The 15355-nt window shown below is 38.4% G+C and overlaps 1 protein-coding gene across 1 annotated transcript in view; it reads left to right on the top strand.

Annotated features, from left to right (window-relative positions):
• Window positions 1–15355, top strand: part of LOC139723458 (arf-GAP with SH3 domain, ANK repeat and PH domain-containing protein 1-like) — a 139072-nt gene continuing 123717 nt past the window's right edge. The window contains exon 1 of the mRNA XM_071634702.1: window positions 1–205. Coding sequence (XP_071490803.1) covers window positions 80–205 — 126 coding nt within the window. The 5' untranslated portion in view covers window positions 1–79. The remainder of the gene's footprint in view (window positions 206–15355) is intronic.

Raw genomic sequence — 15355 nt, 5'->3', positions numbered from 1 at the left:
TGAACAGGAAGTAGCTACATATCTCTCCAAATTATCGGATATCTTATTGCTTATTAGTGCAATCGCTTATGTGGACATCATGCCGGATACCATCACCGTCGCCGAATTCGTGGCCGAGGCCACGGAAGACATCAGCTCTCCAACAACGTCGAATTTCGTCGCCCGAATGGGAGCTTGTCGAAATGTTGTTTCCTCGTTAGAAGAGGTGCGGTAGTTGCTGTATTTGATTTGCTCTATTTTCCGATTCCCACGATATTGACTGAACAGTAATGCTACCGTTACACACATTGTCACAGCTATGTTTATGGCTCTAGAGACTAGGCCCTATATTGACACTCTGCTTTTGTTGACATCAAACGATTAATGTTCAACAAAGAGGAAAGGAAAAGTGTCATTTCCCCACAGTTTTTAACGTTCTACTCCCTACTTGTGTAGATCTAACAACATAGCTGGCAGAACTGGTCGGGTCGGGTCGATTCACTAATCACAGCGCAGCTCACACAGTTCTCGCTCTTTGCTCTGGCCTCTGCCTTGCCGGATTGCCCGTGATTTGTGCAGGCCCCTGTGGGTAGGGGCCTAATGTTAGTTAGTTAAATAGTAGATCTACAAGTCAATAGGCTAAAGTTACATTGATTGTTCATGATAATTTGTTTACTGAGTTAGTTGATAATAGCTGCTCTGGACCTATGCTATTAAAGTGGTGTTAGAGTACTGTATATGTGGCTACTATTCTGTATTAGTAATAGTAACGTTAGTAAGTAGGCCGGCTGGTAAAGGCCTAACGTTACTTTATGACTCTGAGGTCGTATTATGTATGACCATGCTGGTCCATGGTAGGCCTATCCGTAATGCCAGGGTGTGGAAACATTTACGGTACCTTGTTGTCACAAGAGAGAAGCGTTATGCCCCTTTCATGTGTACCCCAAATTTTACCTGAGATTCTCCAAGATCTGCTCGGGTGATGCTGTAGCATGAAAGGCATCATGGGTAAAATGCTGCGTGACTTTTCAGAAATATCATCCTCGAACTGTCCCTGACCCTGGTAAACTAGACCTAGTGGATGTCCCCGAGATCTCACACAGGTGAAGTTGTAGCGTGAAAGGGGTTTGCTTGCGGTAAAACTCGCAGGTGAAAAGTGGAGGGCAGTTTGCGCATGCGCCATGTGTAGCATTTCCTTGCACTGCGGAAGAGCGGGAGAGAGAAATTGAACTGGATTTGAAGAGGGAGCTCGTTGCTGGGCTGAAAGAAATTTCTCGCAGGTGTTTCCCATGATTTGGATCCTTGTTGAATCACTCAGATGATCATCCGAGTGACTAGCGTGATAAGGACATCAAAACTGTGTTGTTGCCTGCACCAAGTGCGTCATAACATTTGGTACATGTAGGACAAAAAAGAAAAGAAAAAGATAGAAAAATCAGGAAGTGTACATACAATGTATGCACACTGTTGCAGAGGCAGTACTAGACAAATTATGTGCTCTGTTAGTGTGTCATTAAACAAGGACAGAAGAAGGCTCATATCATAGTATTAAATATACTACAAGTGTACGTGGTAGGCTTACCTACTACTCACTACAAGTGTACAATAGTTGTATGATAGCCTGTTAATGTTGACTGGCAATAGTTGTATGATAACCTGTTAATGTTGACTGGATCATGCATGAAGAAGAAGAAAAAAAAAAGAATGCAAGTTGATTGATTGTTCCCACTTTGAAGTGATGTTCAAGTACGAGACCATCAATCATATCATGGAAAATGTCTCTACACTAATAGAAACAAAAACCTGGAATATACTACTCAGTAGTTATACTTTGCAATCATGTACATGTACAAATGTAGCTATGAAGGCATGTTCCCTTTAAACATAATATCAAGTACGATGGTAAGTCAGAGTGATTATTCATACTGCTTAATACAAGTGTGATGTTTGATGACTTGTACCTTGGTACTTGAGTTTGACAATCTCCTTAAATGCATGCATACAAATGTTCAATACAAACAAGATAATCCATTGCTCTGTAACCTTGTCAGACCTACAATATTGCAAGTGTAGGCCTGGTCCAAACTCAGTCCCATTACAAAGCCTAACAATGTCCCATTGCCTAACTCCCTTGCCTGAATCAAGGTTGCAGATGAGTACATGTACAAATGAATCACATCATGCTGTTCATCTGCTTTGGGCCAACCCCCATGCTATGTACAGTGTATGAGCCATGCAAACTGCAGAACTTTCGGTCATGGCTGTGTGTGTGTACAGTTATGATTTTGACGTGGGTGTTAGCTAGTCTTCTGTGAATGTGGCTGCGGAATCTTTGCAGATCTGTGCAGATGTTTAAGTAGAGAACTGTATATGCAGCAACTGAAAGATGATGTTGTACAATGTGTAATTGCAGCTAATCATAGAGATATGTGGCAGACAAGTAATGTGCCCTTGATATGCTGTGTACAGTGTAACTCACAGAATGTCAAATGGAAGGCATCAACATGATAAATGTTATGTTAATACAGAACGTACAATGCACTGTCATCTTCTTGAAGAGCAGCTGAAACTTTGTAGTCCTGTAATTTAGAATCTTGTTAACCATTTTTATTATGTCAATCTGGCAACTGTCGAATAGAAAACCCCATCATATCTGCTATAGCTTTCTGAAGCACTAATGAACATAATCTTTTTTCTATTTCCCACCTACTGATTATACATCATGTGGTATTATGCTACACTTACCTTTTTCTTTATAGGATCTTGTTGGAGTACCATGGATATAGTAAGGGGAATCATTTTCCAACTTGAATTGAATTTTTAATTCATCAGATGGTGAATGGTATAACAAATGATTTCTTGCACTTGCATAATACTTTTGTGGGGGGGGGGGGGGGGGGAAACTGCTACACCATTTAGATAGTTTGTTTAGCAGTGGTGCATCTGCATATTGTATAGCAAATTGCAATGTGATACCAGGAAAGTTATTCCCTGTAGTATAGGCCGTGTGCAGTCAACAGTCCCCTTGTGCCCGTGTAACAATACCAAGAACAAGACAAGTACTTGTAAAGCGATCAATGTTTTGTTCTCAAATGTCATTCATACTTGAGAAACTGGCAAAATTGAAACAAACTTTGGCTGGATACCAAGTTGTCTTTAAACTTTTCAAAGTAGAAGGGCGTGTAATGTGAAACACCAGAACAGTTTGATTGCCTTTGGAAAAGAATCATTTCAGAACTTTGACCGAGTGGCTATTGAAAGCCGGTCTCGAGGTAACTCAAGATTTCTTGTTTGCCATTGACATGTTCACATATGACTCCCCAGTCACCGTGGCTTAAAAGAAAAATATTGCCTAGTATGATATCTCCAGCCTTTTTTTGTTTTCATTGTGAGAGGACTACATCTGTACCTGTATTACTAAATTTTGATGCAGAATGTCTTGTGGTTGTCAATTCTTATCAGTGGCGGATCCAGAGGGGGCGTACCGGGCGCATGCCCCCTCTTTTTGCTGTTGTTAAAACAAAAGAAATAAAAAGAAAAAAATGAGATGAAACCCGAAAGTAGCACCAGAAATATTGTTTGCCCCCCCCCCCCCCCTTACGGAATTCCTCGTTCCGCCCCTGCTTATGGTCTACCATCGTAGGTATTGTTCAGGTTTGTAATAATCAATGACAGAATTTCTAAGAAAAGAGAAAATATACAAACCAAAAAGGTAATCATACAGAGTTTTTTTTTTTTTTAAATCTCACTACAAAATACTACCAAGACCAAGAAAGATATCATTTTCATGAATCGTGCAGTTTGAGAAGTGATCAATACTTGCATACGTACTCGTTTGTATCTTTTGAATTTTATACAATTCACTTAGATTGGAATATCATGTAAGTGATCTAGCAAATATCTTTTATACATCATTAAACATATAAGATACGTATAAAATTGATACATTTGAACAGTCTTGACATTCTTAACTAGATTCAGCTGAATTTTGCTTGTAACATTACCATCAATCTGTAGCTTTCATATCACTGCTGCCACAGCGACTAAATACAACTTTCTCCTTTAACGCCAGATTGTAAATGTCACATGCGTACCTTGTCTGTGGGTGTAGGTCCATCAGACAATTAGATTTCAAAAGCATACTGTCAAACTGTGTTCTCAAGTCTGGCTCGGCTTTGGAGCTTGATGCTCGCTGCAAACTTGCGTCGCTCTCTGTGATGCAAGGGGAAGTGCAGGTAGAGGTTTCGCATCACATGAAAATGACTCTTTACTCTCAGAAGCAATGCCAGTGCTGGCTTTAAAGGGGTCAGTCAAAGTCGTGGAGGATCAGCAAGAGCAGAACTAGAATACATTGTGCATTGCAAGGCTATCAAACCACAAATATTGAAAAAAATCTGTTCAAAAGAGAGGAAAAAAAAAAGAACTTGTGAAAAGCTGGGCTTTTAATTTGTTGGTTCTTTGCATTTGAGAAGACTTGGAGGTTTTGAAGTCATAAGTAGATTTTACAGGATGTCATATGAATTTAACCCTTTCAAGTCTAGCCATGAGTATACTCTGGCAGGTGTCATATGAAAAATGTGTTGTATAGCAAAATTAGGTCGTCAAGGGCTTAAATGCAAGTAAAAAAAGATCCCAGTGGGTTAGCACTGAAAGTGAAGTTCAGTTTACAGTTACCAGGAAATGCCTGAACCAGATCGCCAATCAAATTACATTGATGTTTCAAAGAAACTACACTGTACAAACCCCTAAACAACAATAAGGTGCAGTGAGCCTACGATGTATAATTGCATACACCCACAGATTCCTATCAATGTGTTTTCATATTCTGTACTCTTTTACATGCCTTTATCATTATACATGATAATTGTATGTTAGTTTCTTTGCTAATCACAATCCCTAATGTACTCAGAATAACTTTCAGTTACTGTAAAACATGATATATTCGCGGCATGAATTTTTCGCGAATTGGAGCCGACGGCCTTTTTAGCGGCATGAAATTTTCGTGAACTGGAACTGGTATTCAATGCATATAGTGTAGAAAAGAACTTTCGCGTGCATTTTAGTTTCGCGAATCTTCGCGCTCGCAAAATTTGCGAAATTAAAATGCACGCGAACATTTCTCGTTTTACAGTACATTTTGTATCAGCTGTTTATAGAACTGAGTTTGCATTGATCAGTTTTCCTGTATAAGTTACTCAGTATTTGATACTGAGGTCAGTATTGGGAAGGTACAAGTAGCATAGCTTGTATGGACAAGCATGCTATAACTTTCAATGTGATAGACACCATTTTCATAGAATAATTTCTTTTACAGTTTTCATGAAGTTGAATAGCTCAAAAGTATAAAGTGCAATGTAGTGCTAAAACATATTGTCATACCTGTACAGTTTGTACGGAAAAATCCATGTTGTCATGAAATCTGCATACTTTTAATGTGGAAAACAGAGTTCCAATTCAGCATTTGTGTGAAATTATCAGTAGTCACTTGAATGCAGAGGGCTGTAGAATTAAATATCAAAAAGGCAGTTACAAATGTACTTTATGAAATACAGTATAAACAGGAAATGTTAACTTTTATCATTTTTGGGCATCACTGTATGTATTAATCTATGGTTTCAAAGCCAAGATTGCTCCTTTAAAGGCACTGTTAAATAATATTTCCAGTTTTGAAATCTGGGCTGCATTGTTGTACATATAATGTTCGCTTCTGCAGTACTATGTTATCATCTTTGATAGTGTTAGTAGGCCTATAGATCCATATAGATCTATGAAAGAATCAGGGTTTTATATCCTATGCACAAAATGCTTTAAAAAAGATCAGAAAATTTGTAAGTGACCAGATTTACCATTCTTATTATTTTCCGAAGACATTAGTGGTAGAATAAACCAGTCATGTGATAGTTTATTGCATTGTACTTGTAGCATGGTAAATTTTGTTCATGAACAAATTGCACATCTTGATAGTGACAGCATATGATTCTCAAAACTGTTGTATTATAGAGCAATTTTTCATCATAAAGTTTGGTTAGCAAACTTCAACAAATTCGTTTTATGTTGAAAGTTTGACAATTTCCATGTTGAAATGTACAGCGTCTTTTATGCATTGACATGGGCTCATGACCCTTTTGATTACTGACAGACAAGGCTTGGCAAATGTATCGCTCTGAACCAGTCTTACTACATGTACCAGTACATGTAGTTCATGTTCCATGTGCGGTTGGAGGATTAAAGGCCACTTCATGTTCAAGTGAACTGGCATAACGAGGATAAAATCGGACAAGTGGGATGTTAGAAGACGAAGTAGATGTCTCATTAAACTTGAACCTACTGTACATTTACACACATTTCAAGTTCACAGGAAATGAAAGCTTAAATGTAGAAGTGGACGCTTTCACACGATTGATTTTTGAGTGCTTGGACAGTTTCAAGGTACTTCACCAGTTTACAGTTTCATGGTCATTTTGCCTCTGAAGAAGACTGTAAGATTGAAAGCTTCTGGCCTCAATGCCCCTTCACTGGCTTGCTACACGAGCTTCAGAAGCTCCTTGCTATGGAATACATTGTACATGTATTGGATAAGCAATTTTCAGCAGCATCCCCTCTACTGTTAGTTTGCAGATATGTGAGCAAGGAGTACAATGTCGTTGCGGGTATACAATCATTGTTAATTAGTTCCTAAAGTATTTTCTTTTTCACTTTTAAATATTTAGCATTATGTTTCCAAAGAACAGTTTTATCGGTCACAACCAGATGTACAAATACTAGTGTACAAATACTAGTACGCAAATTAGAGTGAGTTTAGATTCAGGATATTAATGCTCAAATATTGATCGATCTTCATATACACATAGTAGGTACAATTGTATATTGTAGGGCCTTACATGTATAGCAAATCAAGTCTTCCTATACACTTTTACAAACTGCATTCTAGGGACTACCAGTAGGCCTATACCTCTTTGTGTGATGCAATGTGTGTGTGTGTGTGTGTGTTTGTTTGTGAGTGTGGCAGTGTGTATGTATGGCCCCTGTATCTTTGTCTGTGTGTCTGTTTCTGTACATCTGTATCTGCGTCTGGTGTTTTTGTATCTGTATGCATGTGTCTATTTATATAAATTGTCTGAGTTTTTGTGTTTGTGTGTGTGTTTGTATACATTGTGTCTGTTTCAGTATGGATGTAGTACTGTATGTTAAAAGTACAAGTTTGTAAGTGTCACTGTGCTGAGTATTGAAAAGGAGAGAATTATGCCTTGTCTAGTAGTTACTGTGCTACAGCTGTATGCCGCCTCCTCATTCCCCTCCACGCATGCAAACCATGTTCGAGTTAGCCTCATGGTAACTGGCGTTAGTTACAGCACGTAGATTAAGTGTCTTCCTTTGAAATTTCCTGCTACTCCCTGCAGGTTTCCTGCTAGCCTCCCATTCAGACTTACAGTTGGTATGATGTACTCCTAAAACTGTCTTTCAGAAACATGAAAAAGTTGGAACATGTGAAGCCCCCTATCTTCTCTTATTTGCGAGAGAAGAAGTGCCAAAATGTGCGTTTTGTGTGATGTTTCAGAGAAGGGCGGGGGGGGGGGGGGGGGGGGGGGGGGACACAGCATGGAAAAAGTAAAAAATAAAACAAGGAAATATGATGTTTGGAAAAAAAAAATCATCTGTATTAATTCAAGTCCATTTGTGTCATGTGTATGGATCATCATGTCCTATTCCCTTTATGTTTTTTTTTCTTTTGATGTTAAATGCTATTATACAACATTTAAAAAAAAAAAAAAAATGAAACCAGAATTATCATTGGGGACAGTGGCACAGAATCTCATACAGCAATACACCTGCCTACTGTACACCGTATGGCCGCCAAAAGTTCCCTACTAGGGGAGAGTTCTACCCTTGTTACTGGCTTATAGAGATGATTTTTACAAAACATAAAGGCTATGCAGTTTGTTTAAAAGTGGGCAAGTAGAGATGGAAGTTTAGCATTGGGTACTTCAGCATATTTGCGTTATGTATGATCTCCACTGAATTTTTTTTTTGTAACTTACACAACCAAATATTGTCTCATTAATTCAAATACTTTAACCTAAACTATTTGCATTCTTGCTCCTTTTCATTCATCCTCTTCTTCCTATTCTGAGCTTACCTGTATTTTCATATTTTCAGAGATTCACAGAAAACTTTAAGAATGTAAACATGGTGAAGCAAGCATTGAAATATGACATGTGCGCATGGGGGCAGTTCTTGTTTTACGTACTATGCATTTTGAACAGTAAACGTCGCTTGAAATAATAAGAGACTGGAAATACTTAACAGATGTACTATAGATAAAATTGGTTGCTCACCTATTTTCTGTCATCCATAACAGGGCTTTACAATGTACAAGAGCTGTTCCCCCACCTCCAACCCCCCCCCCCCCACCTGATAGGTATTTTATGGGCAATTGCCCTTGTATCGCTTCTTGCCAACCATGAGTTTTAGTTGCCCAGGGAAAGCTGACAAGTGAGATGTACAATGTATTCGAAAGCACTCTGCATTAAGGTACAAAGATGACATCTTTATTTTTCAAAGCATTGGTCTGTTATAGCAGCTTATGGCAAAATATGACATGTTCAAGACAAAGTGTAGCCAACGTAATGTTCAGCCTGGACAAAGAGACTAGCCAAGTGCCAATACCATGACGTGACCCCATGCCCTCATGTCTAGCCCTGACAGAGTCTCCTCCTCCTGGGTTCTCTGAACTCCGCTGGAGAATCACATGTGAATTTCTTGAGGAGAAGCATTTCAAAGGAAGGCAAAACTGTCTGTACAAATGTACATCTATGAGTTTGTATACATTGCAATGGCATATTGTGGAAAGTGAACTGTGTGTGTACCACACATTTGATATAGTGAATCATGTAAGGGCAATCAGATAGTTTTGACCCTCCCAAACCATTCTTTTTTTTTTTTGGTAAATAATGAGATGTTGGCCTAGATTTTAAATAAGTGGGTTGGATAAGACACAAGAATCAGGCCCTTTTAAAGGTTTGTTTGGATATAGGCACCTAGGCCTATGCACATACAGTATTACCCCCCAAAAAAGAGGGTATTTCCATTCACAATTTTGTGTAAGAGGTTTTAGAGGACATTGCAGTTGCTCAACAGGGAGCCATTGTGTGTTTCTTTCTTCAAAACGACTGACTTGAAGTTGCCTTTTGAATGATTCAAACACGTACAAGCATAATATTAGACTGTCAAAGTGTGATTGTGTGAACTTTGCCTGTAGACATAAATTGTTCCTGTACACTGGTGTGATGATAAAGTTCTGTGAACTTACCCCCCCCCCCCCCCCTCCCAGTGGCTCTACAAGCATTCTCACATCTTCTCACCCCACAAATGTGACTTTCTCCCTGCATTCTCTGATACTTTATTAGGGTATTTTCTTGGGGACAATGCTATTTTACTCCACCTAAAACAGAATGTTGTTTGTCATGCAAGCACTGAGCAGCGAGGTGGAGGCAGAACTATGTTTGCTTGCCGAGGTCTTGCCATTTTTGAATCCCACCCATGAGTGTGTGAATGTTTTCCTTGTGGTATCACACTTTCTGCAGTGTCCTGTAAATCCATGGAATTCCTCTCCTGAAGATGGCGTTTAATAGTCATCTGTGGTGGATCGAGCCACTTCCTTGTTATACAACACATAGTGATAATCTCTCGCCAAACAGTGTGGCAAATGTGGAATGCATAATTTTGCATTATACTGCATCATGCCGGGCATTGGAATCCCAGTTGGCTGTTAAATGAACATGGCCATGTGATAGGGGAACATTTTGTTATCTAAATGTTCTTCTATAAGCAGAATATCTTATTATGTTGTCCCATGGGAAGACATATACAGATTGTGTCTTACAATGAAATTGCAAACCATACCAAATAATGGAATGATGATATTCTTAGTGCAGTCAATTTGAAAAATGTTTTAAATTCTGTGTTGTAAACCCATCCCCCTCCAAAAAAAAAAATGTATTGATATAACCAAAACAAACCTCATGAAACAGTTGTAGACAAACAATACTTTGTGCTTATATTCTTGTTTGAACAGGAAACTGTTTTGTAAAATTGCAAGACTTTGGGTTGTCTTAAGATAGTCTTTGAGCTGATTCCAGTTTTGTTTTTGTTTTCCTGCGATGAGGTTTGATCAACACTTTTGTGATTAGATAACTATTGCCAGAAATACACAGAATGTCAGAAATATTCTTTTTGGGATGGAAAGTCCCCTCAGTCTCTGAAGCCTTCTGATGGAAGAATACATTCCTTTAATATGTTCCCTCCCTCACTTCTCATAATCCATATTTTGGATTAATTTTTAATAGTGTTTGTGCGTGACAGGGTGTTCCACGAGGGGGTTTTAACCAGTTGCTGTAAAGTTCTTTTGCGAGACATCCATAGAAATGTTCAACATTAAAGCATCATGAAAAGAAAGAAGAACATAATGATTATCTGTTAACAATGGGGAACTTGCAAATGAACCAAAAGTGTCTGCAAACTTCCAAAAAATAGAGCTGAAAAATGTTTATCAGTAGACTTGGATTGCCACTTTACTGTGGTTGAATGTTGACTTTTTTGCACTAGAGAGCATCCAGAGGACACTAGCACTTCTGAGACCCTTCAGCGTACCCAGATCTCCTGCCATTACAGACATGATCATACAAAATGTGTTCATGCACTTATGATGTTTTTATACATTTGTCATATCAACAGTTTTCTTTTTTTTGAATTTTTCCCACCACATGCAATGCGAACATGCTATTAAAATTTCAAAGTGGACCAACCTGATATTGGATATTTTCATCAGTTGCAATGCCTTGTGATATGACAATATTCTTTGCTGCTTACAGCGTGTAGCTTTATAAAACAGATATTGCCCAGTTGGGAATAGTAAAAGGTGTAACAACTTCCACTCAACACCGACAGCATGTTCTGCACACATTAACATCCAACTGTGATGGATTTCATTTATGAAGAGAACCTGCCCATAACAAGAGTTGATGAGTGGTTGTTAACTGACTTCTGCTGGTTTGATAGGATTAAAATGCTTGGTCAAGTGTTGGCTGGCAGCTGTCCATTTGATCAAGGACCCAACGCTTTATTTTGTATGCTTTATGATTACTGTCGTTTTTACATTGTAAATTGTATGTAGATTATCCCTCCTGTGTGTGCAATGTAATCTGTCAGTATACATTAGTAAATGTTTCGGTAATAACAGGAAATGCGGAGTGCCCTCTCTATTCCTAGTTACGTATTAATCAATATGGATGTTTAGATGAAATGTTTAGCTAACCATTACAATATATTCAGTACATATTTTTTTTCTATATCATGTTCAGCTAACCCATGACAATATTCATTGTATTTTTGTAAATAAAAAAAAAACCACACTTTTAAAATGAATTTGATTCAGCATGGCTTACAATGTATCACACAATTTCCCATAATTGAACCAAATTATGATACATGTATTTGCCTTCAAAATTTACTATTCACCACAGTGGATTTGATCAGCAGAGATTGACAGTCATACAAAGTGTACCTACAATTGTAAGATATTCTTGATAGTGTATGGGAAAGATGGGTATCATAAAAAAGAAAGTATTTTCTCCCCCCCCCCCCCCTTCATTGTCGATGAAACTGAAACTCCTCATGACAGTACACATGTGTCTCCACAGCTCCGCTCCTCTGTTGACACAGTGCCTTAGAAGTATGCTCGGTATTGGCAGGAAGACCAGAACATACTGCATGTGCAATATATGTACTTTTATAATGCAGTCAGTTTGAAACAACCCTTTACAATGTGGATTGCATACAGACAGATGAATTAACATTCAATGAAGTGCAGCATGCACAACCAGCCAGGCACTACTCATGTTCCAGCAGTGCTTGGGTAGGCCTGCTGTATGGTGTGACGGGGTACCACGAGTAGGTGGTACGTACTGCTGCTTCCAAGGGGAATGCAGCCAAATATGGGCAGGATTGGGTGGATTATTGTTTCTGGCCGTCTCTTCTTCCTGGTCTTGGATCCACTGTATTCAGATCATCTACATGTACCTGCCTGTTATCAGTTTGAAAAGTGTTACATGTACACTATATATACCTACCCTGTATCTCCCCTGAGCTGTGTTAGTGTGTGTGTGTGTGTGTGTGTGTGTGTGTGTGTGTGTGTGTGTGTGTGTGTGTGTGTGTGTGTGTGTGTGTGTTACTTTTAATAGAGTTCTTGAATTTTCTGTACAACTGAAACTCGCTTGAGAAGAAAGCTGGGTTACATGTACAAATGTAAGTTATGAAAGTAGGACAAGTGCTTCTCTTATTTCATTTTATCTTTTTGCTCTGGTACTTTTGTACGATTCAAAGTGAAGACACCAGGTAACATGAGTACAGTGTATGTATTTTGCCCTTAACAAAGCTTGCAGGATTCTTGCCTTTCATAGCAACAACTTAATGAATTTTTGCCTACAAAACTCAAGTGGAGGAAGCAGGTGAATGAAATGGTTTGTTATTAGGTATAGTAGAAATAGAAACATCCACAAACTGTATCACATATAAATGATGTAATCCTATAGATGAATACATTTTACTGGTACTTGTAGGCACATTTATTGACAATGCTGTAAAAGTGGTGGTGTGGGAGGGGGGGGGGGGGGAGGGTTGCCAGCTATACCATAAATTCTCAAATTTGAGAGCTCTCTTTTAACCTGCCTGAATTATGCAAGTCATATTCATGAAAATGTACATGTTTTTGTAGACATATATGTATCAAGGTTTTAAGACTGAAAGTACCCAGGTACAAGCAATGTCCTACAGTGTATAACATTTTAAAAACACAAAGTGCAAGAGTACTTCGACTTCTTGATGCTGAAAATAGTATTTTCTTTTAATATAGACTTAGCTTGCTGATTTGTCGGATTTTGAATGCAATGGGGTTCATAGGTCTACTTAATTTGATGAACTCTAACAAAGTGCTCGTGTAAGCTGAATTCAGGGTCTGTGGTTCTGAACATTTGTCACTTTAATAGTCTTGTAGTACTCTTGATAACCTGTAGACTTCCACCTCAAAATGCTATCAATTGACATTGTGTGCAAATAGGTTGCTCTGGTAACAAGAAAGTTTTATGCATTTTAAGTAATTGTAACTCATTCTTAATTACTTGTTGAGCAAACATTTCATAAAACAATTTATCTCCAGGGTAATTCACACTTCAAATAAATTTTTCACCATGGCAACCCTCATGTTATGGTCTCCAGACTCTTGTACATAGGTGGAAATTACAATGGCTCTTTGGTCCTTTTCACACATACTGAGTTGCTTGATTACAAACTTGATTGCAAACTTGTTTGCAATTAAATTTCAAATCACCTTCCGTTCACACATAATGTAGGAAGAAGCTTTGTGGTTTTTGCAGTTTCAAATATCAGAGCGAGGAGGGGAGGTGTGGCTTCTTTCAAAGTTCCTGTCAATCGCTCTTGTAACCTGTGTAGTAACACGGGTTTTCTCCGGAAGTTGTTGAAGGGACTCTTAAGCTCCACCCCAAAAACTTTATTGGAGGTCAGTCACATTCGCACGCTACCGTAGTTTCGTTGCCTAATTCTGGCGAAACGTGACTGAAAAACACCTCCGTACCGTGATTTGAAACTTAATTGTAATTAAGTTTCAAATCACCCTCTGCGATTCCAGTTTTATTTCACACAGCAAATTTGCTTAATTACAAACTTGATTTGAGTTCTCACGAAATATTCGGTGTATATACAGTATGTATACCGTGTTTGATTTTAAAAAGGCCATGGAGTTTGTAACACAGCTATTGTCTGAAATATAGGTTGCAGTCAGTGATTCAGTCTGTGAAAATTAATTGCAATGTGAAACATACCATGTTCAGATAATACATTTTAGACATGTCACTGCAAACAAGTTGCTTTCCCAAAGTGAAACCCCCTCCTGGACTGGGCCTGTTCTGACAACTATCCCCGGAGTCCAAGGCCGGCGGAGGTTACATGCTTTCTGCCTGACTTATCCCCAGGCTCTCCGCCTGACGAATTACGAAACAATCGCCTCTTCAACTCTTAGTGAGACAAACTTGCCGCACATGAGTCATCGCACTGGCTTGGCTGCACGTATTATCCACAGATGAGCTGCTGCTAGCGTGGTGTCGATTGAACTTGCAGTCGTTTGGGAGACTCTCTCGATTTTTTTACTTTCTTGATGCCGGTGAGGAATGCTGGCAAATTCTACCATGTTTTCATGGCTGATTTCTCGGACTGCGATTGAAGTTCATAAAGTACTGCTTGTTACACACATCGCAGCATTCTCCTCGCTCGAATTAACTTCACTTGCCGCTGTCGATCATTTCTGCAATGGGCGCACAATGCCTTAAATGATGTAGTTTTCAGCTCAAGAATTTGCGAGTTTCCGCACTTTCTGAGTACTAGTATTGTACCATCCTTGTAGTGCACTTTTATGGCATTCAAAATGTTAGGTGCAGCTATTACATAGGGATGGATGTGACCTATGAGGATGTAATTGTCTTGCACATGTCACATATACAGCGTATTACCAGGTATCATCAGCCATCTTTTCTCTGGACCTAGAGTGGAGACCGAGACAGAAGACCATGAGAAAACTTTTGATTAAGTATTGACTAACATGATGATGATGATGATAATAATAACAACAATAATAACCATAATAACAGTAATAATACTAGTAGTAATAATGATAATGATAATGATAATGATAATAATAATAATAATAATGATAATGATAATAATGATAATGATAATGATAAGGATGATAATAATGATAATTATAATGTGCATCTTTATGGTGCAGCTGCAATAGGTATCTTATTTGCTTGATTTCTCACTTAATTTATAGCACCCAAAATAATTAATTTTAAAACAAAACCAACTTAATAATATTTACAAATTATTATGAATGAACGTATTATACAATCATAGACTGTACCAGAAAGATAAACATACTTGATACATATAAAATATCCTGTATCCTATCTATGCTTTCCCTTTCTCTTTCGCCCACACTTATCTTTCTAGATTCATCTTACTGTGCACAGCATTTGTGTCTATGATCTACAATATGTATCTATGCCTATGTACAGTACCTGTCAGATGTGTGTATTTTTTCAATGAGGTGATTCCTGCCACTAAACTACAGTGTACAGAGTCACACGGTGTGAAAGGACAAGATCGCTACAATGCCGCATTTATTTCAATGGGCTGTGACAACTTAGTGGAGTTGATTTGTGAGACTCGACACTTGTAAACTACATGTATCTGCGCCATGAACGTGAAGTACAGCACAGCGTGTAATATTTACGTAGGCAAACAGATC

The sequence above is a fragment of the Diadema antillarum genome, unplaced genomic scaffold, assembly GCF_040938485.1.
Source record: "Diadema antillarum isolate AM-2024a unplaced genomic scaffold, OU_Dant_1.0 scf00000191, whole genome shotgun sequence".
Lineage (NCBI taxonomy): Eukaryota > Metazoa > Echinodermata > Echinoidea > Diadematoida > Diadematidae > Diadema > Diadema antillarum.
The sequence above is the reverse complement of the archived record's forward strand: the minus strand, read 5'-3'. Positions and strand labels throughout refer to the sequence as shown.